General features: G+C 37.9%; 1 protein-coding gene across 1 annotated transcript in view; it reads right to left on the bottom strand.

The window, feature by feature from the left end:
• Positions 1 to 6022: 6022 nt before the first annotated feature.
• Spmip7 (sperm microtubule inner protein 7) overlaps positions 6023 to 16698 on the bottom strand; it is a 64147-nt gene continuing 53471 nt past the window's right edge. Inside the window, exons 9-10 of the mRNA XM_077796443.1 lie at positions 15064 to 15171; positions 6023 to 6146 (exon numbers count right to left, since the gene is read on the bottom strand). Of these exons, the coding sequence (XP_077652569.1) occupies positions 6023 to 6146; positions 15064 to 15171 (232 nt within the window). The remainder of the gene's footprint in view (positions 6147 to 15063; positions 15172 to 16698) is intronic.

The following is a 16698-nucleotide window of genomic DNA, read 5'->3' as shown; positions in this document are numbered from 1 at the left end:
AATGTCACAGAAAAAAAAATAATGAAAACTATTGCACCTGGACTAGAATATTTGCATTTGCATTGTTTCTGGCAGTTTATAAAGATCTTACTGGTGCCTAGTATAGATGCCTGTGTCCTATGGATTAATAATTACTCTTCCAAACCCAATACAGTTTGTGAATTCTCATCTTCAGAAAAAGTATTAATTTAGATAAACTAAAATCTTTTATGGTAAAGATATATAACTCGTTTCTATTGAATTACCTCTTGAGTATATTTGTGTATAAGTGTATGGAGAAGCTTACCTACATTATGAAAGATATAATAATACTTTTTAAACATGCAGTCTAGTTTTTTGAGAAAAATTGCTCAATTTGCTCCACTCAAGATTTAATTTTGTACTTGTCGAGTTGAGAAATTATGGCATATTGATGTTCTTTGAGGCCTCCTGAGCACACACATTGTTTAATGACTCTTTGCCACTCCTATTTGCTTGCTGACTTGACTATTGTGTGTGGACCCCATAGGTCACGTCTTGCATCATTGTGTCCCAGAGGGTCTGTTGAAAGAATGAACATGCATGTGAAAAGAGTAAGCCACCCTTCCTGTGTTATCTCAGGGAATAAGATTCCCTGTCTACCATTATAAACCATGTTTATATGTGAAATCATATCACTGTGTATATGTTTTATTAGGTGACTATTATTTCACTTTCAAGAAGTTGTGGGTCCAAGTAAGTCAGGTCCATTAAGATTTCCAGGAAAGACTGGGCACAAGGCACACACCTGAATCCCAGCAGCTAGGGAGGCTGAGGAGGGAGGATCATAAGTTCAAAGCCAGCCTCAACAAAAGGCACTAAGCAACTCAGTGAGACCCTGTCTCTAAGTAAAATACAAAATAGGGCTGGGAATGTGGCTCAGTGGTCAAATACCCCTGAGTTCAAAATCCTGTACCAAAAAAAAAAAAGAAAAAAGAAAAAAAAAGGAAGAAAAAGGAAAAAAAAGATTTTCAGGAAAGGCAGATCAACTGGAGAACTTGGAGGTGGGCCTCTGACCTGATTCAGCCTGATTCTGAAACCCAAGCTGGTAACATGAATGCCTCAGGGTGCATGATAAAGACTGGTGATGATCAAGTAACCACTTTTGAAGGACGTATTTTAAAATATCAATTCTGAAAATGTTTCTTTCAGAGAAACATCTAGTCATTATTTAATTACAACTCTTTAACTTTGCACTTTCCTCCTTTGTCTTTTACATTTAGCAGTTTATGGCTCCAGATGTCTACCCTGAGCTAAATGGAAAAAATGAATTTATTTTAGAATATTCTGACTAATAATAAAATAACTCTGAATTGTAAGGTTGTTCCTACCACCAGGTAATTGCCATTTCTAACTGCAAAGGAAATTTGAACAGTTTTTAAGGGAGGAATCTGATTTTCCTTTTTCTTCTCCAGCCTCTACTCCATAGTAGGCGTGAAACACTAATTTCAATGTAATCTGTATATTATTGATTTTCTTAAGCATCTAAGTATCTCCTGATACTGTAAGAATCTTTAAGCAGACACTGACAAATGTTAAACTATGTAGGAAGCAGGGATGGGGTGGGGGGGCATATCCACAAACCACCAGAATCTGTGGTATACACCAAAATGACTCAAAAGTCTTCTTAAAATAGCAGTTTTGAATGTGAAACTCTGGCTTACTTATATTCGTAAGCCTCTTAGTTAATTAATATACTATTTAATCAGCTTTGAGCTTCCTGGCAGGCAGGGGAAAATAGAAGCACTTTACCTTTTATAATTTTTAGTCATCTATATACTATAAACCTCAAACTTTAGAAATGATTGAGTTGGATAATAAGATTCTGAGACTCAGAACTATTTCTTCAGGAAGAACAAACGTTTTCTTAAAAGGGATTTGTAATAGTTTGTTATATTAGGGGCTTTGAAGAGTTTTAGGGATTTTTTTTTATCACTTTTCATATGTTCCAATTTTAAAGAAATACATGTTTACTGAGTAACAGCATAAAAATGCCATTACCTATTATTCTGGAACTAATAACTATTAGTCCCTTTTTAAACATTTCCCTGTATTATTCTATATATACATGCAAACTAAATTTAAATGCTGTTGTAAAATGTACATGTACCCCCTTTTCTATGATAATATTGAGCTTTATTATGTTTCTAATGCATTTCAACATATAGTTATTTCTCTTTATCCATGGGTTACTGAGTCCCAAACTACCCTCTTCCCATACCAAAATCTACGGGTGCTTGAATGTCTTACATGAAATATTGTAGTATTTGCATATAACCTATGCAATCCTCTCTTATACTTTAAATCATCTCTAGATTATCTATAATTCCCAGTATAAAGTAAATACTATGTGAATAGCTAATATACTGTATTGTTTAAGAAACAACAGGAGTCTGTACATATTCAGAACAGATACAATTAACAAAAAGATTTTCAATCTGCAGTTGTTTGAATTTAGGAATGTGGGACAAATGGATATGGAGGAAAACCTATGTATTCTTGTGCAACATTTTTTTTTAAAGAGAGAGAGAGAGAGAGAGAGAGAGAGAGAGAGAGAGAGAGAGAGAGAGAGGAGGAGAGAGAGAGAGACAGAGAAATTTTAATATTTATTTATTTTTTTAGTTTTTCGGCGGAAACAACATCTTTGGTTGTATGTGGTGCTGAGGATCGAACCTGGGCCACACGCATTCCAGGCGAGTGCTCTACCGCTTGAGCCACATCCCCAGCCCCTTGTGCAACAATTTATCAAATTTCTTCTTGATGGGAGTTAAGTTGCCTCTGTTTTTCTCTTAATTAAATAAATGGCTGCACATTTAACATTTTTATGCAGATTCATTTGCTCAATTGTATAATTACTTGCTTGACAAAATCCTTAAAGTGAAATTACTAAGTTGAAATGTATGCCACTTGAAAAGGTGTTTGAAACATTTTGCTAATGTCCTAGAAGGGTGTTCCCAATGTAAACCTCTAACAGCAGTACTGAATAATGTCTCTTCCCTCCATCATCAATTCATGGGTGAAACATGACATATAGTCACTTCTCCAATACTACTGAAGTATAAATATTCTATTTATTGGTCACTTATATTTCTTAGTTTTTGAATTTTTAAAATATTTTTGCCTTGATTCTTAGTCTAACATTTAAAAAAACATAGCCTACTTTTATAAATAAAATATGAATCCTTTGATATATTTCCCAACAGATTCATCTTAAAAATTTCGGTGGCATTTTGTATATTAAAAGTCTTTTTTTCCCCTTCATGGTTTTTTGCTTCAGTGTCCTCTTCAGACAAAATTTTCTACACACATATCCCCATCTCATATTTTAAATGAATTCCCCTGAACTTCCAGGTAATCTAAGACTCTACAGTGTCTATTTAAATCTTTATTCTATGAATAGTTTAATGGATCTACTCGACTTTTTTTTTTTTTATTTCCAAGTAGTTGCCTCAATAGCTTCTATTGAAAAAAATCTATCCTCTACTCATGGGTTCAGAATGATTTCATCTGTTCATTTCTAATTTTCTATTCTGCTCTATCATATGGATCATGTTTTTTCCATATTACTGTACTTTTGTAGTATTTCTACATCACATTGACTAGAATTATTATCAGTGTGAATTTTTTTCCTTGTATTTATGTAATCTCTGGGGATAAATAAAAGCTGAGAGGTGACATTGTAGGGGAGACTGGGCTTTGAGGACAGTGAGTAAGAGACAAGTTGCTGACCTAATAAGAAGTCCATGTGCTAGCTCCCAATTCTCAGAAATAACCCTTCAGAATTAGAAAAGCAGATGCTATCCCTGTGACTATCTTCCTTAATTTTTATAACTTTCAGATTCTGGCCATAGAAGCCCAAATACTACCACTCACACTCACAGGTTAAGGACCTAGAGTACTGGCATATCTGTGTTGTCTTTTGTTGTGTCTGGTCTCAATTCGAGGTCTGTGGTGAGCATGATTTGCATTTTATCTTCACAGGTGAGAAATATGAATGAGTTATGGAGCAAAAGGAGAGTCACCGTCTCTCATCTCCTGGTTGAGGTCCAAGGAGAATACCGCTAAAGCCAACATCCTTCTAGAAGCAGCTTTTGGAGGCGCACAACATTGCACAAGGACCCTGATGGGTGTGCAGACACTTGCACTGTGGAAAATGGATAAATGATCTTAGGTCTTCAAAATGTTTAGGTAGGTGTCAGTGCTGCCCTGCCATAGAAAGACCCAGAATGATGAACAGGTACCTCAGATGTTGAACAGCAACACCTCTGATGAAGTGGCTTGCCAAGGATGTTTACCAAAAAATGTAATCTCAGATATCCACATCAATCTACAGATGGGACAGGGCTAATGCTGCCCCATTTATGTTTTGCTGAGAATCTTCCAGAGTTGAAGATTTTTTTTATCTGATTATTTTTTTTCAGAGACTTTCTCTTTCTGAAAATAATTAAGGCTACAAAATTGGGTTCAGATGAAGTCATTCCTTCTCGAAGGCGAGTCAAGTCCTCAGGATGGATGGCTGCTCATCTTCCTGTTTGTCCTGGTTAAAGAGTCAACTTCAAAGTCTGTTTAGTTGTTTACTGAGGAAATAAATGACTCCACAAGAAAAATAGTTGATTTTCCCTTTCATTTGGAAAAGAAAGGCTAAGCTGCACCTTAAAGAATTTGCAGATTCGGCTGGGGATGTGGCTCAAGCGGTAGTGCGCTCGCCTGGCATGCATGCGGTCCGGGTTTGATCCTCAGCACCACATACAGACAAAGATGTTGTGTCCGCTGAAAACTAAAAAATAAATATTAAAAATCTCTCTCTCTCTTTCCCTATCTCTCTCACTCTCTCTTAAAAAAAAAAAAAAGAATTTGCAGTTACTTAGACTTCTGTGGAACAGCTATTTGTTCTGAATTTTAGGGAAAGAAGGGGATTGTCAGGTAGAAGCCCTGAGATACACTTCAGAAAACCCGAGAAATGCAGTGAGCTTTTTGTTTCTCTTTGTTTTGTCTTGTTTGTTTTAATATTTCAATGGAGGTTATCCAATTTGCAGAGAAATGGAGGGGGGTAGGGTGGTAAGATATCTGAACTCAGGAAACCTGAGTTCCAGATAAATACTTCTCCTAGGCTCAGTACATTTTATTCAAGTGAGATTGATCAAATTGTTTTGTGCATGTACAAATACAGCCTAATAAATCTCTCTATTATGTACAACTATAATGCACCAATAAAAACATTTTAAATAGCAACATATATGTAAAATGCCTGCTATAAGAATTTATGATAGGGTTGCAAGGTCAATGAGCTAAGGTTTATGAAAGTATTTTGTGAACTTTAATGGGTTCTACAGATATGTACACACACATATAAATAAGCTGAAGGGCCAAAAGGAACCCCACAGCCTGCATACAAAATTGGACTGATTGTGCACTACGTTCTCTTTGATCGAGGCCATTCCAACCTGAATCTCTGCACTAGTGATCCTTTCTGCCTAAGGACCCTCATGGAACCCAGGATGTGTTTATTTGAGAAACACCAGAGTAAATCAAGAGTGTATTTTTCCCCTCTACATATAGTTGTTGTCCCCATGTGGTGATGTCCCCCATGTGACAAGGAAGAATGTGACTATCTCTCTCCATGGTCCAACTTTCCCATTGATAATGTGTTGGTTTTTGACAAGTTCATCTCTGATCCTCAAATTTATGATCTAGGCTGTGAAGTTATAACCCTGCTGGTTGTGTCACATTACCAGGATGGGAAACCTCTAGAGAGACCCAGTATTCCAAGCCTGAAGAGGAGTCTCCTGCAACAAGACCTGGTGGGGTGGTTTTCAGGGTCTCAGCTGCCATTGTGGATTGGTTTATGTCCGGCTGAGGCAAGGCAAGATTGCACTGCCTTTTACACCACAACTCATTCACACACACTCAGACCGTGGCTGGCTCTTGTATTTTCCCATCATGTAATACACAATGCCTTTCCAGGATGAGTGGCTTAGAAATCTCTCTCGGGGTGTGGCTTCTTTCAGAGGTCTATCGGTTTTTTTTCTATTCTGTTGAAGGGGTTGTAAGGTTTCACAGTTGTGACCATTCGTGAAAGCGGTGCCTGATGACAGAATTGGTCAACTTTCATTTCTTTCCGTAAGACACTAGGACAGAATAAAGGAAGAAAAAGAAAAAAATTAACATACAAAGTCAACATAAAGACAGATAACTTCAGGGTCTAGGATTGTGGCTCAGTGGTAGAGCACTTGCCTAGCACACATGAGGCACTGGGTTCAATCCTCAGCACTACATACAAAAATAAATAAAATTAAGTTATTATGTCCATTTACAACTAAGAATATTAAAAAAAACCTTCATATCTTTCCCAACTCATGGTACACATAAATGGGGTGGTGGTGTGGGGGCTAGGGGAGAACTGAAGAAAAGGAGACTGTGTATGATTAATTCTATCTGCCTTCAGTTTCATTTCATGAAAATCTATGTGCTGAGAATTACTGTAGGTCCTTCTGAAGGGGGTGATTCTGCCAAGAGGCAGCCGAGTGACACAACAGTTACTGCAGAAAGCTTCTATGGGGTGAGCCAGAGCACTGAGGGGACAAAAGAGATATGTTCATCTTGGTGAATGGGCATTCTTATGGAGTCCACATCAAGAAGCATGAGGCAGCTCATGAAGATGGCAAAGTGAGGCGGGCAAGAGGGCTGGGCCTGGGGGAGGGCCGGTGGTGACAATGAGAGACTGGGGTGGAACACTCCAGGAGCCACCAAGGTGAAGAGCAAGGTGAAGAGTTTGCATTTTCCTTCTTCTGCCCGTGGGTTGAGGTTGTGAGCTCACAAAACCATCTGATCACCCCTCTTTGTGTCTTAGTTTGCTGGTCTACACAGTAGGAACAAATTTGCCCTACCACATTTCTTGTGAGAATGAGAGAACGCATATGGAGGAGGTGATGGTGTCAAGTACCACGCATATGATGCATATGATGCTTTATCCTTTGGTCACGGCATTCCTGAACTCCCTATTGTACCAGAGGTGGCAGTCCCAGCACTAACATGCATTCTGCCAAATATTGTGAACAAGCCCAAGCCCATGGCCTGTAGTGATTCTTCTGCAAATGTGTTGCTCTTTCAATCACATGTGCATAGAGTGACACTCATGTGCAGCAGCAAGTGACAGCTCTGGTGTGGGAAATTGACTGCCCCCATGTGCCACTCAATACAAAGTGGTTTTGTTTTTATGCTGTGATTACTAAAAAGTTTATTTTTTTTGTGTGTGTGGACATGTGTGTATATACACACACACACACACACATATATAGAAGTGTGTGTGTATATATAATATATATTTATATATATATATATATATATATATATATATACAACATGTGTATATGTGTGTATATATTTGTATATATACACATATATGTTATATATACAAATATAAGCAACGTCTACTGGGGAGAAGCCAGCCATCAAGGGGAAAGCCGGGAGGAGGGAGGGATGAACAGTATCAAGAATTCAAAGGGAAGGTTGAGCTTTTAGAAAAGTCAGATCTTGAGAAAAGTTAGCCTTTAGAAAAGTTGGAGCTCTATATTTGTATATATACACACATATATGCATATATACACACACATTTACATGTGAGTATGTATGTATGATTATATATGGCTTTTAAAATTATCATTATGGCTGCTAAAGTGAGAATGCCAGCATTGGTGCAAGGTCCACTCTGGTATGAGGGAACACATAAAAAAACAAAAAAAAACAAAACTATGTGATGGAAACAAGAGTTGGGAGAAGCTCTTAGGTCCCTAGTCCCTTACTCATGAATATGGAGATCTACAACATGCCTTCTTAGCCACCTTAAGTACATCCTCATCTCCTCACTTCAGATCTCTTTCAGGCATCTCTTGTGTTCATTCTGTGTCTCGTCCCAGTATAAATCCTGAGGCACTTGAGTGAGTGTACACCTCATGCAATGTTTGGGATGGAGACCCCTTTGTATTGACATTCAAAAAAGCCTAAGCAACTTCAAAACTCCAAGCCACCACTGTAGTCTTATCATCCACAGAGATCCATGATATAGGCAGTGTCCATGTCCTCTGCATGAAGAGGTATCAACAGTCCCTCTCCTCCCCTATCAGTCCATGATGTGGCAGGCAGGGCACTTGGCCTCACTGGTGATGTTAGCATCCAGATGACTAGAAGTGAAGGAGAGGAGACTGGGAGGAAGTAGAAGCAGGCAGCAGGGGAGTGACTGTTTGCTTCTTAAAGAAGTTTAGAAGTGAAAGGAAAAGAAGGAGCTCAGAGGGGCACAGCGGGAAGACTCAATTGTCGACTGGGTATTTTCATAAGCAACTGTCTACTGTGGAGAAGCCAGCCATCAAGAGGCAAGCATGGAGGAGGCAGGGATGAACAGTATCAAGAACTCAAAAGGTTGAGGCTTAGAAGAGTCAAAGCCTGTCTTCTTGAGAGGGAAGGGGAAAAGTACTGATGAAATAGAGATTCAAGTCCTTGGCCCATTTATTGATTTTTTTTTTGGTACTTAGCTTTTTGAGTTCTTTATATACCCTAGAGATTAGTGCTCTATCTGATGTGTGAGGGGTAACAACAAAAAGTGTTGGTGAGGATGTGGGGAAAAAAGGCACACTCCTACATTGCTGGTGAGACTGCAAATTGGTGCAGCCAATATGCAAAGCAGTATGGAGATTTCGTGGAAAATTGGGAATGAAACCACCATTTGACCCAGCTATCCCTTTCCTCGGTCTATACCCAAAGGACTTAAAAACAGCATACTACAGGGACACAGCCACATCAATGTTTATAGCAGCACAATTCACAATAGCTAAACTGTAAAACCAACCTAGATGCCCTTCAATTGATGGATGGATTTAAAAAATGTGGCATATATACATGATGGAATATTACTCAGCAGTAAAAGAGAGTAAAATCATGGCATTTGCAGATAAATGGATGGAGTTAGAGAAGATAATGCTAAGTGAAGTTAGCCAATCCCCCCAAAATCAAATGCCAAATGCTTTCTTTGATATAAGGAGGCTAATTCATAGTGGGATAGAGAGAGGGAACATGGGAGGAATAGACAAACTCTAGAGAGGGCAGAGGGGTTGAAGGGGAAGGGAGGGGGCATGGTGTTATAAATGATAGTGTAATATGATGATCATTATTATCCAAAGTACATGTATAAAGACACAAATTGGTGTGAGTATACTTTGTATACAACCAGAGATATGAAAAATGTGCTCTATATGTGTAATAAAAAATGTAATGCATTCTGCTGTCATGTATAAATTTTTTTAAAAGACAAAAAAAATCTCTATTTCAGAGATTCATATTCAGGGAAAATGAGGGGTCACCTTGGACAGCCCAGGTCTCTTGACAGGGGTGTGGGGAAGGGACTAGAAGCTTAGGTAGACTAAACAGTTTGAAGATAGCACCACAAGGATTAGTCTAGTAGTCTCTTAAAAGAAAAGCAGATTATAGAGAAAAAGTAAGTGTACAGCAAAGGCTAAGATTCAGGAATTCCCAGGGGATGCCCATGTGTAGAAATAATAGGAAAAAATGCATCAGCTCAAGTAGACATAAACAGAAGAAAGTTACCTCACTATGTTCCCATGATACTCTGCAGTGAGACACCTGGGCTCACACTCTCTGGAAATTTTTTAAAAATTAAATATAGTGTTACAAAAACTCAGAGGTGACTCTTTTTGGTGGATAGTCTCAAGGGACCAATTTTCTAATCACAAGAGCAAACCTAAATGCAGATGGCAGGTCCATATAGGGATATTTTTCATTTAAACTCTCCTTATCCCTTCCCCACTGTACTTCCTTGTGCCCCAGGGAGTTATTGTGAAGGGTGAATGAGGAGGTTGTAGATTGGGGTAGTGTAGATCCAATACAAGCCATCACCTAGTCAGGGGTGACACCAGCTAATGTCATTTTCTCCAGAATCTTATCTGGAATGAGAACACTAGAGAAACCACTTCAGAGGGTTCTGGGTTCTCACTCCAGGGCAGTAGATGACAGCTGTGTATGCAGTATGTGTGGATGGGGGGAGGGTTATGGGAACCCCCACTAGGGAGTATTCATGAACCTGAAACTAGATCTAGCATCCCCATGAAAGACTCAAGTTCTTCTCTCTAATTATAATAGTAAGGAATAGTTTTCCACTTAAAGGTAGATATTTATCTTAAAGATAAAATGATATTTTTTCCACACATTGGATAATTGACTTATGTGATTATGGAAATTTGTTAGAGCAATAGGATGTTGGGATGGAAATCTCAGATATTTGAGGTGAGAAAATAGATTATATAGGAAAAGATGAGGGATTACAAATGTAAAGCACTTGCTTTGTCTGAACGGCTTTGATTTGGCTCCCTCAATGGTGAACCATCCAGCCACAGGATTTTTATCTGAGTTCTTTGTGGGGGACAAATCTAAATGGTAGATATAAGAACATATTTAACTTTGACATTGTTTCTTAATGTCCTTACATGTAGTGAAACGTGTTAACTGTCTACATGTTTATCACTTTGCCTTTGAAATTTGCTTTGTAACATTTCAAAATGTGTTTGGACATTGACCATAGATATGACTGTTTAGATATCACACCAAAGCTCAGGATACAAAATTAAAGACAAGTAAATGGAACTACAATAAACTGAACAGCATGATTAGAGCAAAGGAAACAATTAACAAAATAAAAGGGTCACCTATGGATGGACAAAAAATATTTTCAAACTATATGTATAATAAGGAGTTAAGAGCCAAAATTTTTAAAGAATTCATAAAATCAATAGCAACAAACAAACAAACAAAAACCACATAGTCTAGTTAAAATATGGGCAAAGGACCAGAAGAGGCATTTTGTCAAAGAAGATATAACAATGGCCAATAAGCATGTGAAAAAATGCTCAATATCACTAATCATCACAGAAATGGAAATCAAAACCATATGAGATATCATCTCACAATCATAAATAGGAAATTTACTTCCTCAAAAGATAAATAGGAAAGCTATTATCAAAAAGACAAAAGATAACAAGTGTTGGTGAGTGTGGGGAGAAAAGGGAAGCCTTGCATATTGGGGGTGAGAGTGTACATTGGTGAAACCATGAGGAAAATAGATGGAGGTTCCTCAAAAAATTATAAATAGAACTACCATATGATCCAGAAATTCCTATTGGGGGTACAGTATCTATCCAAAAGAGGTGAAGTCACCACCTCCTAAAGACAGCTCCAAATTCAAGGCAACATTATTCATACTAGCCAACATATGGAATATATTTAGGTATCCATTGATGAATAAAGAAAATGTAAGATAGCTGAGCATGGCAGCACACTCCTGTTATCCCAGAGGTTCAGGTAGCTGAGGCAGGAGGATTGCAAGTTCAAAGCCCCAGCAACTTCATGAGGCCCTAAGCAACTACTGAGACTCCATCTCAAAAAAAAAAAAAATATATATATGTATGTGTGCGTGTGTGTGAGTGTGTGAGTGTGTGTGTGTGTGTGTGTGTGTGTGTGTGTGTGTCTGGGATGTGGCTCAGTAGTTAAGTGCCCCTGGGTTCAGTTCCTGGTACAAAAAACAAAAGTAAGATAGACTAGACACACAGACATAGATATAGCTAACAGAATATTATTGAGACTTTAAAAAGTAGGAGATCCTGACATTTACTACAACCTGGGAGAACCTAAAGGACATTATGCTAAGTGACATAAGTCAGACATGGAAAGACTGTCTCACTTATATGTCAAATATTTTTAAAAAGTCAAAGTCAAATATAGAAAGAGAACGGAGTAGTGGTTATGAAGGGGAGGCTGTGGGGAGGAAATGGGGAGCCATAGGTCAAAGGATAAAAAGTAGCAGACATGTAGGATGAACAAGTCTAGAAATCTAACGTACAACATGAGGACAGTAGCAGTAAAAATAGTGTACTCTATTCATAATTCTTTTACATAATTATTTTAATGTTTTCATTAGTGCATCATAGTTATACATAATACTGGGGTTCATTTTGACATAATTATACATGTATGGAATATAATTTACTCTACTTCAGTCCCTAGGATTTCCTCTTTACCTCCCCATCTCTCTCCACTTGGTCCCCTTTCTTCTACTCCACTGGTCTTCCTTGTATCTAGTTAATTTTTTTAAATTAGTGCTTTAGAGATACACATAAAGGGGAAATTTACTGTGGTATATTCATATGTGTACAAAGCAAATTTTGGTCAGTTTCATTCCATCATTCCTTTTTTTTTCCCCCTGTCCCTACTTCCTTCCCCTCAATCCCCTTCCTCTACTCTACTGATCTCCCTTTTATTTTCATGGAATCCTTCCCAACACACACACACACACACACACACACACACACACACACACACCTTTTCATCCTTATTTTGCTCTAGCTTCCAGACTCGAGAGAAAACATTTGACCCTTGACATTCTGAGTCTGGCTTATTTCAATTAGCATGATGTTCTTTAGTTGCATCCATTTATTTACAAGCAAATGGCATATATTCCTTATTTTTTATGGCTGAGTAAAACTCCACTGTGTATCTACACTACATTTTCTTTATCCATTCATCTCTTGACAGGCACATGGGATGTTGCCATATCTTGGCTATTATAATTTGCACTGTTGTAAACATTGATGTGCTTATATTACTATATTATGCTTATTTTAGTTCTTTAGGATAAATACCAAGTAATGGGATAGCTGGGTCACAGGTAGTTTTGTTCCTAGTTTTTGGTGGAATCTTCATACAGCTTTCCAAAATGACTATACTAAATTTGCAGTTTCATCAACAATATAGGAGTGTACTTTTCCCCCATTTCCTCACCAGTGTTATTATTTGGATTCTTGATGATTGCCATTCTAACTGAAATGAGATTAAATCTCAATGTAGCTTTGATTTGCATTTCCCTGATTGCTAGGGATATTGAACATTTGCTACATGAATAGATTTTAGTTCCTCTTCCATGGGGGGAAAAAGGAATGGGTAACTGTGTGAGATAATATATATATTAATTTGTTGTACTATGTAACCATTTGGTTATAAGTGTCCTAAAAATTATGTCTTAGATATACATAATACAATTTATTTTAAAAAAATCATATAAGTAGTTATGGAGAATGGAAAATATATTGAAAGGAAGCTGAATGCACAATATTTGCCTAGAAAGTCAATGGCCTACTTTTTAAAATGTGCATCAGGTGGCTAGAAATTCTACATAAATTTCAACCAAAACTTGAGTTGTATTGAGGAAGCCCTTGGCCAGCAGGCACCTTTCCTTTCCTTGTCCTTAATACATAAGGTTCCATGGAATGTACGGGACTGTCTAAATATAGTGGTACACGGAGGGGGCAACCCTCCGCTGATTACTTTCCTGCCTCCTGTAGGGGTGGCTTGCTGTGGGTTCCCTACAACATGCCAAGCTCTGCCCACTTGCAGCCCCTGCCCTAAATATTTGTAAGACCAAATCACAATCCTCCAAGAGTCAGCCATGATCCACCTCCTCTGTGAGGTCTTCTTTAGCACTTCCAATCTCCCTTGTGGCTTGTGTGTGCCTCAGTTTCCTTATGTATAAAATAGAAATGGTAACAGTCCCTTCCTCGCAGGATGCCTGGGTGGTGAAATGAGTTAGTGCCCACGACACCCAGAGGGCAGTGCCTGGTATCTAGGAAGCACTCAGTTAGCAAGTTATTATAGTATTTGATGCTGGTCATCATTCTCTGCTAGAGTCATTAGTTTTTTTATCTACCAGGAAATCCTGAGCTACTTGCAAACAGATTTAGTTCCTGTGAATTTGCTGGAATACAGTCAATATCTGTTGACTTAATCAAAGAACTATGAATTGACCAAAAAATGGACAAATGTATAAGAATGAACAGCTAGATAAACTGGGAACCATGGTCCAAGAAGTTGTTCACGACAGCTGCTTCCATTCCAGCTGCTGCTTTAGAGAAAATCCAACTTCTTTGAGGCAGGAGCTCCTTCTGAAGGTCATCTCTTCAGAAAACGTTCTCCAGTTACTAAGCTCAACAAGCCCTTCCCAGGTATTCAGTGACTGTGGCCTGTTGTTTTCACAGCATATGTCATTATCCAAAATCATTTTGTTTCTTTGGTTACTTGTGTGCTTCTTTACTTCCTTTTACCCTCAAACAAAAGCTCCCGAGGAACAGGATCTTTTCTGTTTAACCTGTGTTTTCAGTGCTTTGAACAGTGCCTGATCCAGAGTGGGTGCTCAATAGATGGGTGATAAATGAATGATCTAGGAGAAATGTTACCTGTTTGGGGGAGAATGTTGCTACCCTCTGTCCATCCTCCCCTACTGTCCTACCACCACAGCTTCTTCATTAGCATTGGGCCAGCCTCTGGGTTCAGAGCATTTGCATTTTCAAAACTGTGTCATCTTTTTTGCAAGGCCAGGACTTCCATCAAATGCTTTCAAATTTGAGTTCTAATGAGAAATAATGTGCTGCTTCTACGAGTAGCTTCCAACAAAATAATCAGCCGTTACCTTCTGTAGATTGTCTTGTTTTCAATTTGCAAAAATGAGGTTTGAAATATATGTGATTTCAACAGAATTTTGTCTTAAAAAAAGAAGATGGTTATTCACAAGACGTAGGTATGTGTTTCATGTATGTCCCATGCATCCAGGTACCATGTGTCTTGTGGTGACTGGAAAAAAATGATGTGTGTGTAAAATTGTGAGTCCAAGAGGAAAAGTCACTGTCCCCTGTCCCCTGGATGTGCCTTAAGTGTCTTAAGATTTTTTTTTTGCAACAGAATATGAACATTAATCTACAGTTGATTTTCAATGTAATTTTGAGTAAAATTCAAAAGGAAAACATTAAAGAAGCCCTGATAAACTGTAACTTTGTAAGAAAATTAACTCCTCTCTTTTTTGAAATTGACGGCCAATTTTTTTAAAACAGTGCAAATTTACTCTTAGTGTTTAATTATTCTTTAATGGAGTAACCATAATTAGGATTTCTCCTTCTAATGTATCTGGGCAAATTGAGTAATAGGATTCACACTTACCCTTGCAGTTCTGAATCTGGTGATGGGGTTGTTGATGAAATATTAGAATTTGCTGGGTGGGTGGCTGTGAAATGAACCTTGCCAGTATATCCTGGGATATTTGGAGCACTAAAGTGAAGAGTTAAAAGAGGGGGATGAGAGGAAATTAAAATAATGATTTATGAAATAGTTATGGTAACTAGAACACAAATATGAAAAATGTAAAGAAGAATACAGTCTTTTTTTTTTTTCCTTGTATGAGATCTGGAATGTATGCTTTCCAGAGAAGACTGAAGTCTCAGGCACAGGGTATGCTGACAGATAGATATTTAGATAACAGCTGTGCTCTGAGTTTGAAAAAAAAACTTATTTCAAGTGCATGTTTTGCTATTATTTTAAATTTGCATATCTTTTACATACATGACTCACTGCTGAGCTCCATTTCATAAGGAAGGAAGGCACTGTTCTTGACAAAACTACAGACCCATATTCCACACATCACTTTGTAATGCAACTCTGATATTAATAAACACACACATTTACAACTCTGATATTAATAAACACACACATTTACATCTATGGTATTATTTAACAAATATCTTTCTTATCAGCACTAATGCCATATATCACTAATTTCAGATGATTTCCTAAAATTGCACATTGAAAAGAAACATAAACCAGCACATAAATTCCACATTGGTTTATTTATTTCAATTTCATTTACTGTTCTGTTTTCCTGTCCTTCTCCCTACCAGGGGAGAAGGGAGAAAAAAAGAGAAAAGGAAGAAAAAAGAAAAATACATGAATACAGAGAAAGGTTCTATAATGGGTATATAAATAAACTCTAGAAAAGCTTCCGTAGAACAACTTAAATCAGTAGTTCAGAGAAATATGAAAAATAACTAATATGCTTGCCATGATAACATTCAAAGTGGTTACACAGATTCTTTCCTAGGAGATGGGAAAAGCAGAATTACTGGCTGAGACCTTGAGTGAGGCTAGCCATGGTACTGCTTATGATGTCACCTTAATGAAAAGAGCAACACAGGGTTGGGGTTGTGCGTCAGTGGTACAGTGCTTGTCTACCACTTGTGAAGCACTGCATTTGATCCTCAGCACCACAAAATGATAACTAAAATAAAGGTATTCTGTCCATCTATAACTAAAAAAAAAGAGAGAGCAACAGAAAAATACAACTTATATTGTGTATCAAGGGGCATAGGCACACTATTTGCAGATCAAGAGGTCCATGTTTATGGAATTCTATCAGTGCTAAGGACTCTGTTCGCTGTGCTGGCTTCACCGAGAGAAACAGAAAGGCCACCATCAAGAATGTGCTTTGGGTTTGCAGCTTCTGCTCAACTCAGTGGTTTGTATTTCCTTTCCCTGAGTCTTTGAGAGCATGACTTCCCTGAGGTGGGTTCCTTATTCAAAAATGACACTCAGACAAAAATTAAATGCAGTAGCAACTACCAAACTTCTGCTGAAAGTGGAGGAGTGGTTGTCCTTTCCACCCATCCAATAAGCCAAATAAAACTTTTCTCCGGGAACTATTTATCTTTGGAGTAATTTTCAAAAATAGAACTTAAGGAAGGTTACTCTTTGTGTGGCTTGGATCGCAAATGTCCTCCATGTGCTAAAAGGATTGGTCACCAG

Source organism: Urocitellus parryii, chromosome 3, assembly GCF_045843805.1.
Source record: "Urocitellus parryii isolate mUroPar1 chromosome 3, mUroPar1.hap1, whole genome shotgun sequence".
NCBI classification, from domain to species: domain Eukaryota; kingdom Metazoa; phylum Chordata; class Mammalia; order Rodentia; family Sciuridae; genus Urocitellus; species Urocitellus parryii.
Note: the sequence above shows the minus strand (reverse complement) of the source record. Positions and strands in the feature narration are given on the sequence as shown.